Genomic DNA, 15,397 nt, shown 5'->3' with positions numbered 1-15,397 from the left:
ACGTGTAGGAACCTAACTGCCTTTGAGAGCTCTACCCCTTTATCTGAAGAAATTGAACGCAGTGGCAGAAAGAGCATTTCCCCTGCTTACAAAATCAGGCTAAGGTTCTTATCGACTTGTTCCTTTTTTATACTGTATGGAAACGTTTCACTGTCTCACTGGGAAATTTAGGGCTAGAAATGTTCACAGGGAGGTGCGTGCTTTATGTACTCAGCCCAGGGAAGTGGTGGAGTCACCATCCCTGGAAGTCTTCAAAAGACGTTTAGATGTAGAGCTTAGGGATATGGTTTAGTGGGGACTGCTAGCGTTAGGTCAGAGGTTGGACTTGATGATCTTGAAGTCTCTTCCAACCTAGGAATTCTGTGATTCTGTGATTCTGTTATCGCCTGAAACAGCTATTGCAAGCGCTGTGGCTGCTGCAGGAAGCGCTCAGTGAGAGGCCATACACACAGCCACAGACATCGCAAGAAATATTTTATTCCTCCTATGAACCCTGCGAGGCTCCGGCAGGGAAACGGCGACCAGGACGCCCCCAGCCCTCCCTCACGGCGCACGGCCGCCATCTTGTGGCGAGAGGGAGAGAGCGCGCGCCCGGGGCAGGGGGGGCGTGGCCACCGGCATGAGGGGGGCGTGGCCACGAGCGGGGCGGGCGCGGCCCCCGGGCGGCGGAAGGGCGAGGGGCGAGGCCGTCGCCGGCGGCGAATCACGGCCGGGGCGGGCGCGGCGCGGTGACGTCACAATGGCTATGGTGGCTGCGCAGTGACACGTCTCCTTGCGGCGGGAGGAGAGGGAGAGAGAGGGGGAGAGGGAGAGGAGAGGAGAGGAAAGGAGAGCGGCGGGGAGCGCGCGCGTGCACGCGGCGCGTGCCCGGCGCCGTCGGCGGGAGCGCGCGCGGCGCTGCCCCCCCCTCAGCTTCGAGGCGGTTGAGGGCGAGGCCGGGCCGGGCCCGGCCCGGTGGCGGCGGCGGCGGTGTCGCTGCCGCCGTCGTCGTCGTCGTCGTTGTCGTTATGGCGGGGCAGCAGTTCCAGTACGACGACAGCGGCAACACCTTCTTCTACTTCCTCACCAGCTTCGTGGGGCTCATCGTCATCCCCGCCACCTACTACCTGTGGCCCCGCGACCAGCACGCCGGTGAGGGGATGGGGGTGGGGGTGGGGGCTCTGTGAGGCGTTAACCCCCGTTAACGCCGGTGAGGTGGGGGGGGTGTGGGCCCTGTATCCCGCTCTCCTGGTTGTGTTTTTATTTATTTATTTATTTATTTCCACCGTTGTGTGGTGTTTTTAAAAAGGCTCCCGCAGCTCGCTTCGGGCGGCTTTTAGGCACAAAGGGAGGGCCCAACAAAGAGATCCCCTTCCATTGCTTCCTAGGAAGGGGTGTGTAGGAGAAATGAACCCCAAAAGTAACGTGGTTTGGGTGCTGGCTCGTTGCTGGGGTCCTGCCTCTGCCCCCTGGTTGGGCACCTGTTGGGGAGCCAGCCCTGTCTGTGGGAAAACAAGGCTTCCTTGCCTTGATTTGTGCTGGAAACCAACTGCTGCCAAATGCTGCAGGCGTTTTGTGGCCTCTTGGTTGCTCCTGAGGAGCAGGAGATCGAAGGTCTGCTTCTGGGTCTGCTCCCCCAAATGAAATACTTCTGTTTAATTATCGTCCTGGTGAAGGGCAGGAGGCAATGGGACGGAAAACCATCTCTCTGTGGTGATGGTGTGCTCGCTCCATGGTTTTTAGCAGTTGCTGCTGCTGGGGAGAGCTGCTTGGACGTAGCGAAGGTGCTGCACAGAGTGGCACGGCTGGCGGTGACACTACTGCTGGCTCCTCTGCTTCAAGGGACGGGCAGCAGCACCAGCCTCCATAGAAATGTTGCCAGACACAGGACCGCTTTCCTAGCGTTGTGTTTGATCCTCGTGTATAAGGTTATCCCTACAAAATCCCAGAAAATGGGAACGTAAACATTTGGAATATGGCTTTGTACCCAATTTCCAGTTAGGTCTGCTGTTAAATCTGACTTGTTTTCTCCCCTCCGGCCAGCGTTGTCTTGCATGTGCATGGAGAGCCGACCGTGCATCCTCCTGCAGTTAGCCCTGGCTCCTCGCGAAGCTGTAGCAGAGCGCTCTCTGAAAACACAAATTTCTTGTTGGTACAGAAATGAGTCAACTAAGTGAAAATCACCAGCCGTGGTAATGAGTGGAAATGAAGGAATGATTTCTGCCTCGTAATTGTCTTAATGGGCTTTAAGATGTGAGCACGGTCCAATTTTTAGCGTATGGCTTCATCCTGTGCCTACGCTCTCCTGCAACAGTTGCGTTTTGTTCCGCGTGGCTCTTTCTGCACAGAAAGTTGGTGTTGTGCAAGATCCCGTCCAGGGCTCCTGGGGCCCTCTCCTGCTTTGTTGGGTTGGTCTCGGTGTATGCGTACAGCTCGCGTGCCTGGTTCCCGGCAAAATCCCCTGAAAAGGCTTCGCACAGCTCTGTGTGTGTTCAGCCACACCTGTTGCAGCACTGAAAGGGGATACCAAGAATAAATTAAAAGCTTACGATGTGCAAAATGTTGGTTGTTTAGCCGTGATTTCTTGTTTCCAGAATAACACACAAAACCAAAACACATGTAATTTGGAAGCGAAGAGATCCCATCAGGGTGAACTTTGAAGGAAATCACACAGCTGGCCTCCTCACTTCAAGACCTTTTTGCAAAAAAAATGTGCCTTAAACACAGAATAGGTTTCTTTTGGGGGTAAAAACTAGGTAAGATGTGCTTCAGCTGCTGATGGGCCTTTGATTTGTGGGAGCAAACCAGAGCTGGGGAGAAGTAAGAGTGAAACGTTTGTGGTGTGGAGGTCAAGCCTTCAGTGCCCGCTGTTTCATCCTCCAGATGCGCTGCCGTGGATTGCAGATGAGTGATTCCCAGCTGGCTCCAGGTGATGGTTAGCATCACAAGGCTGGGAACTGCTGATCTCCCCCAGCATCTTTGTGTTTGCTCAGTGCTGTGGTTTTGTAGTAAATGCTGACAGAGTAAATGAAAGGGGGGGGGGGAAAAATCAAATGCTTTTTTGCCCTAGTGAAGGCTGGAAAGTAGGAGTATATTATCTCTATTGCCTCATCGCGTAGAGAAAACTCAAAATGTGTTACCTAATCACAACTTTACAGTAGGATAGTGGTTTTTGGCAAGCTGTTAAGATTCTGATCTTTGTTCTTCTTGGAGTAAACTTCTGAAATGTCATTTTGGTGCTCCCCTCTTGAAGAAGAGCGTGACTTCTTGCGTCTCTCACAGACCGGGTAGAACTTGACCCGCTTTGATTTCATAGTTTTCTGAGCCTGTTTTATCAAGGCACTGCAAGAGTCTGTCTGAAGTGTTGCTGCAGCCTGCAGTTGGGATCAATATTTTTTTTTTTTTTTTTTTTTTTTGAGGGGGAGAAGGGGAGGGTTGTTGCTGTCCTTTGGCCGTCACAGAATGCACTACCCCATAACTTCATTACCTCGGCTTTGATAAACCAAACAAGCAGGTAATTGACTTTGTAAAGCGTATTTGTCCCGATGACTTTATCTTCCCGGTGTTCATTGTGAAGCTAATAAGGCTGCTGTAAAAGGTTAATTGTTTGGCTTTGCAGCTTGGGCTCTAGTTTCCTAACGGCAGGGTAACTTCAGGGGAGCGCTGCTCTGACAGCAGACAACTTGTGCTTCTCCCAGTGTGCCAAGCAGAGCACCTGATCGCTGTTCTGGAAGAAACTCCATTGAGCTGAAGCTGATTTTTGACTTTTTCCCCCCTTGCATTACTTTTTATGAGTATTGGCTTCTGGATAGGGTTGGTTCGTGGATGTCTGTGCTGGCACGGGGTGGGAATGGTGCAGCTAAAAGCCTGGGCGGGCACCACGGATGATTTTGGGGATGGTGCTGGCTTCAGGAGACGGCAGCACTGCTGTGATGTTTAGCATTGACTCATATCTTTAAAACAAATACATGTGTATGTTTGAAAACACCCAGCTCGTGCTTTTTGTGGATTACCTCTGTTTTGGGTAAATATTGGTATAGCTTTAGCATAATTACTGTGAGTAAAACTGTTGCAAGGACTGTTCTTGACTTGGAACCAAATCTGCTGTTGCTAAAAAATTATTCTGGTCCAAATTCACTTCTTAGCCGAGGAGATGTTTTCTGAGATGAGCGTTTTAAAGTTGTTTTTCAAAAGTTTCATCTTGAGGGCTGAAGAAATGATGTTTATTCAGAGCAGTTAGGGACGGATCAGTGCCTTCCAGAGCATCTGCGTGTTGCTGGAATTGCTTTGAATCGGTTTAATTGTAAGGTGGCGTGGATCTAACAGCAGCAGAGGCCAGGAAGGAAATGGAGAGCGAGAGGTGAGTGAATGTAGTCGGATAATGCGTCAGTTGTTGCACAATGCCGACGTGTTTGCTGAACTTGGTGTGCTGCTTGGCTTACACCTGCGCTGCTGAATCGAGGCAGGCAATTACGAAACCCTGCTGAAACAGGTAGGGGTCAGTTGCGATGCATTTTGTGGTTCCTTAACTACAGGTACCTGGGGAGGCTCGTCATTCTGTCCAATTTTTGAGCTGAGTTAGGTATGCATTAAAGAAATTATCCTGCTGTAGAGCACCGGTTATTCACAAAGTGTTACAAAGCTGCTGGGAAGAATAAAGGTCCCTATCCCGAGCCTCTAAGTAAAGGACAAAGTAAAGAGAGAGAGATCTTTGTAGGCAGTACTTGGTACAAGAGTTCAAAGCCTTGAGTGAAAGTCCTGAGGAAGTCCTCCCATGCAGGCTTACTGTGTGTGGAACTTCTCTGCATGCCTTCCCACTGTGCTGCTTATTCCCAGGTATGTTTTTGATATGTTTTTATTTTATTTTTAGCCTCAAGGCTCTCTTCGGAGGTCTGTGTTAATCCCCTACTCTAAGATGGAAGTAGAGGAGCGGAGGGAGGCTGCAGTTCCTTGTCTCTTTAAGGACAAACAGTGAGTCTGCAACTTGGGTTTGTCTCGAGCCCACGTAGGGAATGCAGGCAGCGTTCCTTCTGTTTGATTTGTAACAGGGTAATGAGCACTTGCACCTAGCAGCAGCTGTGGGAGGGGATCTCAGCCCTCCCTGATACTGCTGCTTCTGTTCCAGGGTAGCGCTCCGTGCTGCTCCTAATCTCCCAGAAAGATAAAATAAAAACAAAGTTGGTTGGAGCGGGTTGGCTGTGACCCCCATCCCTGCTCACAGCTCCCTGAAATCTCATTAACCTTCCCTCGGAAGGATTTTTCAGTCAGTGAAACTCAGTTACATGTTTAAGAACGGTTATTACATACAAATTGATTTTTTTTCCCCCAGTATTGAGGGATTGAGTGCACTGTGGTTAAGCTTAAACTATTTCAAGTTCAGAAAAATACAGCTTATTAAGTGACTGTTATGAGGGAGAATAGAGCGTGATGGTGACAATTAATGTTTTGTTAATTTTTACTGTGCCACAGTTTGGAAGCAGGAGTGTTTTTTCAGAAACATTAGAAGAAAGGGCAAGCATCATGAGATGGCATTGGTAATGCCTGGCAAGTATCTTACAAAATACATTTTAAAACAAAGCTTTTGGACAGAGTTATCTAAACTGCTCTTTTATTTGGAGGAAAAAAATAAAAGGCACGTCTTTTCATAGAAGTTTTTTGAATTACTGTAATTTTATTGTGAGCATTGTAACCTCCTAGCAGTAAAATAAAATTAATAACCCTGTGTTGGAAATTAGTTGAGTGGCTTCGAGACTGTCCAGAGCATTTAATTGTAACAAACTTTTTCTTGCAAGATGAAGCTATTACAAGAGCTTTATCTCTCATGTGTATGTGAAAATAAAGCTGTTTCTATTTTTTTTTTAATTAAACCCGTGGAATGCAAGCCTATGGAAACAGTGTGGTAAAAGTGACATTATGTACCTTGCTGTTCGTGTTCTGTTTTCAGCAGGGATGTTTGCCTGCTCACGTAGACCCTACTGAGCTACAGGGATGTACAGGCGATGTGTGGGAGAATTCGGGTTAGTGCCGTTCAACCTGATGGATCGAACGTTAACATATGATGGTTTAGTTACAGCTTCGTGAGCAGTTAAAGCACTCTTGCAGCAGGGGCAGGAGCTTGAGAGAGGAACAGGATAGAAGACACAGAGTGGGGTCATCACAGACTGCAAGGTGAGGGGTTAGGGCTGCTGGTGGTGGTGGTTCTTTCAAGTCGTGCTGGTGAAGAAGGTGCAGTTCTGCTTCGATTTGAACAAGCATAGACCAGGGCTGCCTTGTCCTGTGTTCCTGCTGCCTTCCGCTGAGGGAGCTCGGCTGGAAGCCACCTCACACGCGTGTGCCTCCATCCAAAAACAAGGGAGGCTGTGCTGGTTGGACCATATCAGGATTACACGGTGCCTGAAGCAGGCCCTTCATTTCCTTCCACAGCAGCAAGATTTCTGCCCTCACCGTTCTTTAAATGATCATACGATTTAGAAGATTGAAGAAGTGCTTTCAGATTTTCACCTTTACTTAACATTTCCCTTGTACAGAAAATTACTTCTAAGAATTGTAAATAGAAATATGTTGGTGATGACGCATTTCAGACTCAAAAGGTGCCTTTACCTTGGTCGGCTGGTTCAACTATTTGAAAATAGCATAGCTGCTCACAACAATAAAGTGTGAATAGTGCCTAAAGAATATGCAGGGGTTTTATCCTCACTTGTTTAGTTCTTGTGCATCCTTACAGAAGTTGTTACAGATGTAGATGCATCCCTGTTCTGTTACCTTGGATGTCTCCCAAGGGTACCAGGACCCTGATGCTGGCTGCAGGTGTGACCGACCAGGTATTCCACTGGTTCAGAGGCTTCTTGGCTGATGGCCCTCCTCAGTTTAGTTCAGCTGGATTTTGAGTCTGAGAGACCAAAGAGAGCAGAGAACGAAGGAGAGGCTGAAAGGGAGTGTAACCAAGTAAAAAAGGTAACCAAGTTGTCTCTTTTTTTTTTTTTTTTCACTTAGTGAATTCACTTAGTGAATTGCACAGTTGAATTAGCGAAGCGTAGAAATAGTTAATGTTGCTCCTTACTTAACTTCTCCAGTTTTCTAACATCTGCTGTATTTTTCCTGATAACTAATCACAAGTTTCTTTTTTTTTTTTTTTTTACAGGGATAAGTATATTCATGTCTAATTATGAATTCCTGTTGTTTTTATGATTACAGTTTTTCCCCTAAACTACTGTACAAATTGTAAAGGGAAACAGTTCTAAGGATCTCTATCGCAGTCTTGTTCGTGTTGCTTCCATCGTGCTTTTTGTAGTACTGAAAATAATGCATCAGTTACAGCTCTAATTATTTTTTGTGAGCTATATTATCTCAACTTTTATGGTCTTTTTCAAAAAGCTATTACCGTATCAGTGTTAAAAAAATAAAAATAAATGGCTGAAGGGTATTTTTAAACATCTTTTTTATTGTTTCCTCTCACTAATGAAAAAAAAATACCTTTTTTTTGTCCTCTGCAGGAGCACTGTGACTTCTGCAAAGGCTTGCCAAAAAGTTCAAATATCAACATCAATAGAAACAAAAGAGCAGACATACTGGGTCAGGTCTGATGTCATCCTGACACGATATGGCAAATGAGTATATGCCTTAATGATAAGACAAGCATAGATTGTGCTTCTTTTGCATATTTTTCCAGTTGCCAGTGGTTTTCAGTTCAGTGACTTCTTCAACATAGCATCCTATGGCAAGGAGTTCACCAGCTCTGCTAACCATAATACATCATCACCTTTGTTTTATATCTGTTTCTGATTTTTTTTTTTTTTTTTTTTCCTCCTTGGTTGTTGAGCTGGAGGAGGCAGTAAACATTGTCATATCTGTCCTGTCACTTAGGTATTTCACAACCTTCTGTTACCTCTCTTTGCACTTCTCTCTCTTCCAGGGTAAAGATTTGTGGCTTGTATTTTGAATGTAAATCTTACCGTAGTTTCGATGGCGCTTGTTGACCTTAATTGAATGTTTCCTAGTTGTCCCTCTCTGGTAGGCGGGGGCCAGGACTGTGTATCATACTTAAGGTTGTATATACCCTAAGCTTACGTGGTGAAATAACAGTATTTCCTTTGTTTACTCATAACTCAACATTTGCTTTGCTTTTTATCGATAAGTGTTCAGCTGACATTGTCATAGAACTGTTTCTCACAATAACAGAGATGTAGTGCTCAGCTTTCATATATGTATGAAACTAGGATAGTCCCCAGTGCTCTTTTTCATGTCCTGAATTTCTCGAGTCATTCTGTTGTCCACTTGATATTCACAGCTCTTCAGGATGCCCTTGCTACCCAGAAGAGCTTAGTATCATTCAGAAACTTTATTTTACTTCTCATTCCATTACTCAAGTTGCTTATTAGTAAAACTTTGGTATCACACTTCAAACACTGACTCTTACAGATCGCTTGGTGACTTTTTTTTCCACTGTGAGATCTGTCTGTTCCCTCCGCCTTCTAGCCGCGTACTTAGTTTTGCAATATTTAAGTGGCTTTTCTAAAAGATTTGTAAGAGGAACTTTTCAAAAACGTTTTGGAAACGATAAACTGTATTGCTAGGATCTCCTTTCATATATTTACTTTCTTTAGAGGGCTCAGGTTTGTAAAGTTCAATTTCCCTTTACGAAAGTCTCACTGATTATCCGTGGCTGTATGGTACTTATCTGTCCTTTATTATAGGTTATTGGAGGTATGCTTCGGAATAAAACTGAATACAGGTGTCTTAGTGGTTGGTGGTGTCCTGAATGACTTGCCTGCATCTGTTCTGGAATGGCTGTGTTCTGTTTTCCTCAGAGGTCCCCCACATCAATTTGGTAAAGTAAAATTCAGGAGTGTTGGGCTCCAAGATTTTCACATCCTATTGATTTCATCTAAAATTAACTGTGATTTGTGTGGGTGTCATTCTGTATTAAAATGGCTAGTTTTTGACTTTTCTCAGCCTCCTGTTGTAGGCTTGCTGATACAGCTCTAGGTATGGCCCCACTGTAAGCTTGATAATTTAGGTGATGTAGATTAAGAGGTTAGTATAGTTAGTCATACTAGTTTTGTCGGCACAATTGAGAAGGTTCAGCTACCTTTTGTCCTGTTTACCCTTAATCTCATTGCTGCCAAACATGCTCTGGAAGTTGGGCTTGCTACTGAGGACTTGGACAGGCCTTTGTTGGTTGTGAACTGCCTGGGGTTTTAAAGGTTAAGAACAAGATGTTACTCAAAGCCTTCTGGTATTTTGATTACTTCTATGAATATTTACTGGACAGGAGCAATCTCTTTGGAAAACAAGTAGGATTAGATTATTCAGCTGTAAACATTTCAGTGAAGAGGCTGACATGGACGTGACGTCTTTATGGATCAACTTGGGGTAACGAGGGCAATTCTCACAATAATAGGTGTTAAAATCAGAGCATCTATTTAGTTCATTGAATTTTTTTGCTTATGTTATCAGTTCAAAGTCTTTCACCAGTGTTTTATTATGTGACTTACCTCCTTGAAACATGACTTCCAGTTTAAAAAAAAAAATCTTAAAAATTTTAAAAAACTAATATTCATCACCTGTTACTTGAGAAGCAGTTCTGTAATGTAACAAAGTAAATTTGTTCAGAGGTCCCCAGTTCAAGACTTCAGTAAATGAGTTGTCTGTAACGTTGTTTAATTTTCCTGATTGCATAAACTCTTAAGACGTCAGCCTTTGCATGAGTGCATGCATACATAGCTTGCATTAAGGGCTGGTGAGTAGCTGGTGAAAGGAAACAGTAACCTCTTAGTGCACAATCTACAGGATGAAAATTATCAAGCAGCAAACTCAGAAGCTCTCAGAGCAGTGTTTATGCCCAGCCCTGTTACTCTCCAGATTTACTGGAACAGGTCTAATTCCTTGAAGCTCCATACACTTGGGTCATAACCTTGACTCAAGACTTGTATGCTACGTGCATTACATGTATCTCTGTGATGGGTGCAAACTTCTGACGTGGGGATAGGGAGGGGACAACATGCTGAATATAGTGAAAATTTTGTGAAAATGTCTTTAAAGTGGTCATGGCACTTTGTAGGCTGCTAAAACTGTCACTCTGTGCTCCTTATTGAAAGGAGTCTTTTCTTGTGCAACCAAGCAGTGTGCTCCTTCAGGTAAATTCTCGGTATTTGGTGTGCAGGATGGTTTTATGGATCTGGTCATGTTGCTTTTTTTTTTTTTTGAGTGTCTGCTGGAGCTGTATTTTAAACTTCTTGCCTCTGCTTTTCTGACTAGCCTGAAGGTATAAAGGGCATAGGAGGCTTGGACTTCCTTCTCTTCTTCCTGCTGATTGAGGTAGAATGATGGGAAACCTTCTGTTCAGTCTGCTTATTAGCTTTTTGATAGTTTTTGGTTGTCTTAAAAATTGTCAATTCTCGAAGTTATTTGCTCTGCATACAAAATAAGACTATTGGCATTAGTACGTGTGGTATTTTTCCCTAAAACTAAGCTGTGTTTGCAGCTGAGGCAAGTTTCTGATGGTTAAAACTTCTCTTGTTTACAATTCCAGATGTGTGTTCATCCCTCTCTTCCAGATCTGCACATCTCTAATAAATGTGTAACCTTGTCTGATTCCCCAAGAGGACGTAGAAGAAGATGAGAAAAATCTCCCTGAAGTATTCTTTAAGCTCGCTTGTTGGAGCCCACAGAACCTTAGACAAAAAGGTTGGGCCTAAAAAAGTGTAATTTGTCGAGCTTGCCTACAGATAAAATGGAGCCTCCTGTATTTTCAAAAGCAATTAAATAAAACTTTTCAAGCACTTTAAATAGTGGAACAGTGAAGACCACTTCTGCTCCTTCTGTCCTCTTTTGAAGGGAGTAAGATGGGAATTACTTGTGAAGGCTGAGGGGAGGGGAGCGTGTGTGCCAGAAAGGAAGGCTTTTGGGTATGGGTGAGCATCAAAAATGTGCAACCAAGTCGAGCATGGCTGAGTTTTGGCCACCAATGATGTGTAAGCTGTGGAAGGTGTGAATCCAGCCCGTGGGCGGCTTCATTCTGTGTCTGGGTGCCCTGTGCTCCTCACCCTGCCTCTGGTGGGTAAGTGGGGTAGGTGCTGGGACTGACACGAGACCTTTCATTTTCCACTGTCAGAGTGATCAAACATGGGGACAGGTAACGGTACCTTGGTACATGGGTTATTGTTGGTGAGATGAGTTCAAAAGCTCATGGATGCATTACGCCTTTGCTTTTCAAGGCTCCCTAATACCTATTTTAGGAGAAATGCACTGTTGTTAGGGATTTTACCCATCAAATGAGAAGTCACTGATCAGAGGAAACTCATTTTTCCCCACTTGTCTCCCTATAATCCCATCTCAAAGGGCAGTGTATGAAGGGCTCTTAGGCTTCAATGCGGAGCCATGATCTGGAGTGAGAAGAAGCAGAACTTTTGTCTGCTTTTCAGACCCTGAACCTTTTTCCCTGACAGAGCAAGGATTCCAGAGCTGAGATCCAAATGTGGTACAATTCCTATTGTATGCTGCTCAGGGTAAAGCTTTGCAAGGAATTTATTTATTGGGTAAAAATAAAGGGTATTCCTGCATGCTCGGGGTCTGCAGGGGCACATGCCAGTTCTGTGGCAAGGCAAATCCACTTGTGTGAAAGAGGGATCCTTGGGAGAGGAAGGCAAAACAAAAAAAGGACCTGATTTATCCACAGCTTGCTCATTAGGAATACATTGCTGCTTTTCTTAGGCACAGTAATTATCTGCTATTCAGGCTCTAGCTAGGCTTTCTGTTTTTTTTTCTTGTGCAACCAATTTCTTCCCAACAGGACTTGGTGCAATCTCACAGGTTATCCCTAACTAAATAGGAAGTCTTTTTTTCCTGTGTACAGCACACATCTTTCCTACTCAGGGTGATGTTTCACCAGGAGCTTTCTGTCTAAACCAGGACGGATGCTGTCTATTTTCTCTTCCTCCTCCCAAGGTTTTGAATTCCACAAGTTAATGTGTTAATGATGAATTATGACAGAGGGGAGTGCCTGGGGGTAGTTCCAAATAATGTGAATAGTCTGGACTTCGGCTTCAAATTGAGCAAGTTCTGGTTCTCGTTACCTTCCAGACAGATACCTATAAACAAGCACTCATCTTTCTAATGCCCTGGTACCTTGTGGGGTTGTTAATCAACTGAGACCATTGCAATATGCCAAGGTTGGGAAGGAATTCATGATGTAGTTTTGCTCTGATGGAGTTTAATCCATCGTAGTTAGATTTAATCCAGAGTCGTTCCTATCTGTGTGTACAATGCAATCACTGCTTGGCATCACATCTTAATTCTGTGTTCATCTGAAGGGGTCCCCTGCACGGCGTCGCTTTCCCAGAGCATCATTGCCATGGCTCCGTGTCTGACCTGGGTGTCGTGTTTACTGATCCAGAGGGCTTAATTTTTGCTCCTACCGCTCGCCTCGTTTTTCTTTTCCTTGATGCTGTTCACAAAATAGCACTCCTGCAGCTGTGACTGGAAAGCTGTTCCCAAACCTCAGCTCTCAGGTTGCTGCAAAACACCTTTAGTTTCTAGCCTCATTTTCTCTGTGGTCAGTTTTTATTTGACCCAGTGCCAGCTCTAATTTACCTTTTATAACTTCTTCCTTTTTTTTCTTTCTTTTCCCTTCCTATTTGTTTTGTCTTCCCCCATGGGCCTTTTGGAAGCTTTTTGGCACGGTAAGGCGAAGGGTGTTGGCTGTGGTTGCAGGGAGGATGCAGACAGGGAAGAAAGGAGAGGATCAGCTGGCACTCGTCAGGGCTGGCCAGCAGGCAGATGTGGGAACTGGGGCACTGTGTCACAGCACGGCACAGATCTTTAAAGACAGGGCAGAGCATCTTGTTAAAAGCCTCCTAGCAGAAACACTGGGAGTCATATCCTGTGAGGCTTTGCTTTATGGGATTAAGGAAAGCAAGCTCTCTTCGTCACCCCTAGGTCCCCTCTGCGTTCTCTTAGCCACTTTCCTTTTCTCCCAGGGCACTGCTAATCCATTTTCACGTTATTTCTAGGGATTTCTCCGAGCAACACAGTCAGTTTAGGGCAGCTACTGAGCAGCAGCGCCCCTCAGCTGTGCTGCAGAAATGCCTGTGGGGCCGTGCTGTGGGTTGGGTCGGGGAGCTGATCTCATCTGATCGGCTTGAATCGAGCAGTTGGCTGCATCTGGCTTCAGCCCAGCACAAGCTTACAGGTAATGTTTGAAGTGAGAGGCTTGTACCAGCATGTCTTGCTTTAGGAGGCTGATACCCAATTTGTTCAAGCATCGTAGGTGACTTTAATAAAAACAGTGCTGTGGCTCATAGCTGGCACTGCCTGTTTGAAATCCCCAGGTTGTTTTCCCCCCTGGTTCTGTAGCAGGGCTCTGTAGTCCCCATTACTGAACTGAATTGTCTGGCCAGTCTTTAATGCAGTCACCTAATGATACACCAGATCTATGTGCTGGCAGCGTCCCTCAGCTTTGCATTTAAAAGAAAAAAAGTTTAATTTTTAGAAACAATACACTCATGTCTGGTTGTGGCAAACTTAGTTCTGAACAGTAGAGGTCTCCCACAATTTTTTTCTTAAAAATAAATAAATAAATAAAAAAAATCCAAAGACAAATTACCAAATTAGTTTGTATTCTTCCCTTAGGGAGTTGGTATTGCCTTTTAACCTGGTTTTCATTGCCTTCTGAATTGTCACAGTGCCTTACACAACAGGGAGGTGAAACTGGGTGGGCAGTTGCTGAGCCAAATACTCACCATATCTTTTTTCTGTTTGTTTAGAAATCTCACATTTAATACCTATTTTAAGTATGTGACCAGTCCTTGCAGATCAGGAAAACTTCAAAGTATCTGTGCAGTTTACCTGTTACACAAAAATGTGACGAGGTTGGAAGCTTATTTTGAAGCCCTGCAAGACTCTGATCAGAGACAGGGGATTGAATTATCCTCTCTCGTCTCTGTCTCAGGGATGATAGGACAACTAAATTAATCTTCAGAAGGAATCCCGTAAAGCTGTTTAGCATCATATTGAGTTTCTGGGAAGACAGGCTCTGTAGAATTAAGGAGTTCAGGAGAAGTTGATAACATTTGTGTGGTTCAGCATCACCGTGTGCTGCTTTGACTTTTTTTTGTCTGCTTTATTAATTTGTGGCCGATCAGGTGTTGTCCATGTTCATGCTCTCTTTCTGCCAAATCAGCCAGAGTTTAAAGCATTATCCTGTGCTCACGTCTGATGCGGCTTTAGTTTGAATTTGTGGTTGATCTGATGGTATTGGTGTTTGTGATGGTGTTTCTCTGGCCTCAGACAGTTTGGTGGCTGCGTGTTAAAGTTTCCAGATAATTCATTTGGCTTGTGTGCTTACAGATGCTCGTAGATTGCTGTGCTGTCGCTGTTACTGTGATAGATTACTGTAATCACACACAGACAAACTCAGAATAAATAAACAGAGGTGGTCATTGTCTTCCACCGCAACCTTTTAGAAATCTGCCAAAAGAAAATGTTTCCATGTATCATAACCAATATCTTAGCTAAGATGAGGCCATCACTTTGTTAAAAGTAGTGTTCAGATTTAAGGCTGATTTAGGATGTGGCTGATGTGACTTAGGACGGTGGCTTTCACACCACTTTTTTCGTGGTGTGAAAGTCTACTTTGACCAAAGCTAGCCTGGTCTTGCTGAACACAGAAATACACCTAAAGTTCTGTCAATGGGAGTTGCTTCCATGCCTTGTCACGGTGCTGACAATGTATATGTCACTAGAAATGCAAAATTGTTTCCAGCTCCGTTCTCTCCTGAAAGGAAATGTAAGGAAATCTTGTTGGCTGGCTTGTTTATAACAGATACAGTCTTACTCAGCTACGTGGTTTACACAGAAGTTTCAGTTTTTCCTCCCCTTTCTCCTCAGTAGGAAAAACCTAAATGAAGGCAACTTAGAAAACGCAAGCGTTGCAGAGGAGGAAAATGCATCATAATTAGAATTGAGCAAATAGCTGTTGATCTAGCCTTACTCTTTAGTTGCATAAAAAGTTTTGCACTAGTCTTTTGTACGCAGTAGTTGATGCAGTGAAATGGGAGGCTTGCTGGAGTTGACTATGAAATGGCAGGAGAAAAATTTGCAAATGGCATCAGCAAGCAAAGATGGGGTTCACAAGTGTTGGTTGCTTCATGGCAATGGGAAAATTATAATGGATTCCTGTTGAGGTAGTAAAAAAATATTTTGGACTGACTTGTTACAATTATGGGATGTGCACACTCACTGAAATGGATGAAAAGCATTCTTCCTGCCAGTACTGCTGGTCTTTTTATTAGTCCTCAAACTGGTCTTGCACTGCCTTATCCAGGGTGAAGTGAGCATGTGGGAAGTGCTTTTGTCCCCAGGCCTGTTGGTGTTATAAAGAAGCTTTGGGTGAAGACATGTAGATAAGTGGTTTAACTCT

The 15,397-nt window shown here is 44.5% G+C and overlaps 1 protein-coding gene across 1 annotated transcript in view; it reads left to right on the top strand.

Annotated features, from left to right (window-relative positions):
* The first annotated feature begins 785 nt into the window (after nucleotides 1-785).
* Nucleotides 786-15,397, top strand: part of SEC63 (SEC63 homolog, protein translocation regulator) — a 53,386-nt gene continuing 38,774 nt past the window's right edge. The window contains exon 1 of the mRNA XM_084284216.1: nucleotides 786-1,131. Coding sequence (XP_084140342.1) covers nucleotides 1,008-1,131 — 124 coding nt within the window. The 5' untranslated portion in view covers nucleotides 786-1,007. The remainder of the gene's footprint in view (nucleotides 1,132-15,397) is intronic.

This window comes from Netta rufina, assembly GCF_964035555.1.
Source record: "Netta rufina genome assembly, chromosome: 3".
Classification (NCBI taxonomy): domain Eukaryota; kingdom Metazoa; phylum Chordata; class Aves; order Anseriformes; family Anatidae; genus Netta; species Netta rufina.
The sequence above is the reverse complement of the archived record's forward strand: the minus strand, read 5'-3'. Positions and strand labels throughout refer to the sequence as shown.